This window comes from Belonocnema kinseyi, chromosome 7, assembly GCF_010883055.1.
Source record: "Belonocnema kinseyi isolate 2016_QV_RU_SX_M_011 chromosome 7, B_treatae_v1, whole genome shotgun sequence".
Taxonomy (NCBI): domain Eukaryota; kingdom Metazoa; phylum Arthropoda; class Insecta; order Hymenoptera; family Cynipidae; genus Belonocnema; species Belonocnema kinseyi.
In genome coordinates, this window is record NC_046663.1 from 107,000,306 (window position 1) to 107,002,287 (window position 1,982).

Here is a 1,982-nt window from a genome sequence, read left to right on the forward strand (position 1 = left end):
ATTTGGAAAAGGGATAGGGAGAGAGAAGGTGGACCAGAATAGCATGATTTCCCTGGCGGGCCGAAGGAACCGAATGAAGCCTCTACAAAGTACCCGTGAAGACCCCATTGGATCCCCATTCGATTCCTTTTTTAAAAAACTCAAAAAATAGCAAGATCAACTTTTAAACTGTTGAAATTCGGATTTTACGTTAAATTTTCTATTAGAAACTCACGGAGTAATCGCAAGTCTTTTTTTTGCAGATTAAAATTTTTTTTTAATGTCATTAACTTATGCTGAAGGTGACTTCAAGCGCATCCATAATAGCTCAAGTAGCATATTGCGCGCGAAGTTTAAAAATCAAGTTCTCTCTCACTTGCATCGCAGTGTTGTAGTCTGAGGTTTCCACTGCGTGGCGCTAGCATCTAGAAAAAAATCTTAAAGTTACCGACGGAACGTTTATTAACTGCTACTAAAAGAAGATATACTTAAAGGTGCCTTCGGCCCATGTAAATGACAGGTATTTTATTTTTTAAAGTCTTGAACGCTGCAAGATAAAGCATCGCGATTACTCCGTGAGTTTCTAATGCAAATTTTAACGTAGAACCCGAATTTCAATTATTTAAAACTTAATTTGGCTGTTTTTTGAGTTTTTTTCAAAAAGGAACCAAATCGGGACCCAATTTGGTCTTTACGGGTACTTTGTACAGGTTCCACTCGGTTACTTCGATCCGCCAATGAATGCATGTGAAAAAAAATGGCAAAATGGAGGTACAGGAAAAGTGAAAGAAAAAGATAAGGGAAATCGCTTAGATTAGAGTCGTAAAGATTGTAAGTAATGGTTATGTAATAGTGTAAGTAGACTAAGATGCGTTTGCGTTATCACTATGCCTCGCTTACACTCTCAGTTTCGATCACTCGCTCACTCAATCGTTCGCTAACACGTCCTAAATTGCGCTATCGCAGGAAATAGAAATAAGGATCTAGATATAAGATTTTATGTTAATAGTTGCAAATAAACGTAAATATTAAGGATAAAACTTTATGAAAATATGTAGGCGGAAAGACTGTAAGGAATGGAAGTAATGTAAACCCTTAGGGGACACATTATGTGAAAAAAAGAAGAATTAAAAAATAATTAAATTCATATTTCTAAAATCTTCTCATCTGAAAGCTTGAATTTACGAAATTATTATCTTAATTTTACAGTGCTTGGGATTTATTCTAGAAGAATTTAATTCAAAACTGTTCAATCATAAATCCTTTAAACCAACAATTGTTCAACTATAAAGTCTTCAATTTGATATTCTACGATATCGAAAAATTTAAACAACCATACAATTTATTCATTTAAAATTGAAAATAATCAATTTAGAATATTTAAATCCAAAATAATTCAATTTGAAACTAAGGTACACAATGTTTTTAAATTTTGAACATCCAAGGACTAAATTTGGACAACCAACATAAAATGCTCTTATTGTAATTTAAAATAAAACAGATGTTATTTTGATTTGATAATAATAAAAATAAATAAATACAAAAGAAATAAAAAAGATAAGGAAAGGGATTCGGTTGGTTGCCTTCTCATTTTTCTTCTCCTCTTTTTCATTTTTATACAGAGGTTTTTTTAATGAGGGTCTTGATATCCGCTAAATTATATTCATGGTTATAAATAATATTTATAACCATGACTTATATTTAGCAATCATTCATGATTCTTTCTTTCGTTGCCTGAGCATCCTAACCTAACCGGTCATTTAACTTAGAGTAAGCCAATCGCGCGAAACCCCCTCAGAGCAACATCGCCAAAACGATTCTTGCTAGTAAACCCCTACTCGCTACGTCGTGAATGGTGCACCGCAGCTGAAGCAAAGCCCATAAAAGTACGATTCGCTAGACCCAGAAGTCAGATCTCCCTGGCTCCTCTGCTCAAATCCTGGCCCGAGCGAAGAAGACCCAAGGCAAGGACCCTCCCCCCAACTGGATCTCAGAACTCCTCG

The 1,982-nt window shown here is 34.8% G+C and overlaps 1 protein-coding gene across 2 annotated transcripts in view; it reads left to right on the forward strand.

Moving 5' to 3' along the window:
• Window positions 1–457: 457 nt before the first annotated feature.
• Window positions 458–1,982, forward strand: part of LOC117177371 (pyrimidodiazepine synthase-like) — a 9,350-nt gene continuing 7,825 nt past the window's right edge. Inside the window, exons 1-2 of one of the 2 annotated variants that reach the window (XM_033368014.1) lie at window positions 540–554; window positions 690–810. Coding sequence is in view for 1 of the 2 variants with exons in the window: in XM_033368013.1 (XP_033223904.1) it covers window positions 493–499 (7 nt within the window). In the remaining variant the exon portion in view is untranslated. Of the gene's footprint in view, window positions 500–539; window positions 555–689; window positions 811–1,982 lie in introns of those variants that run through there. The other variant, XM_033368013.1, reaches the window with a different exon arrangement.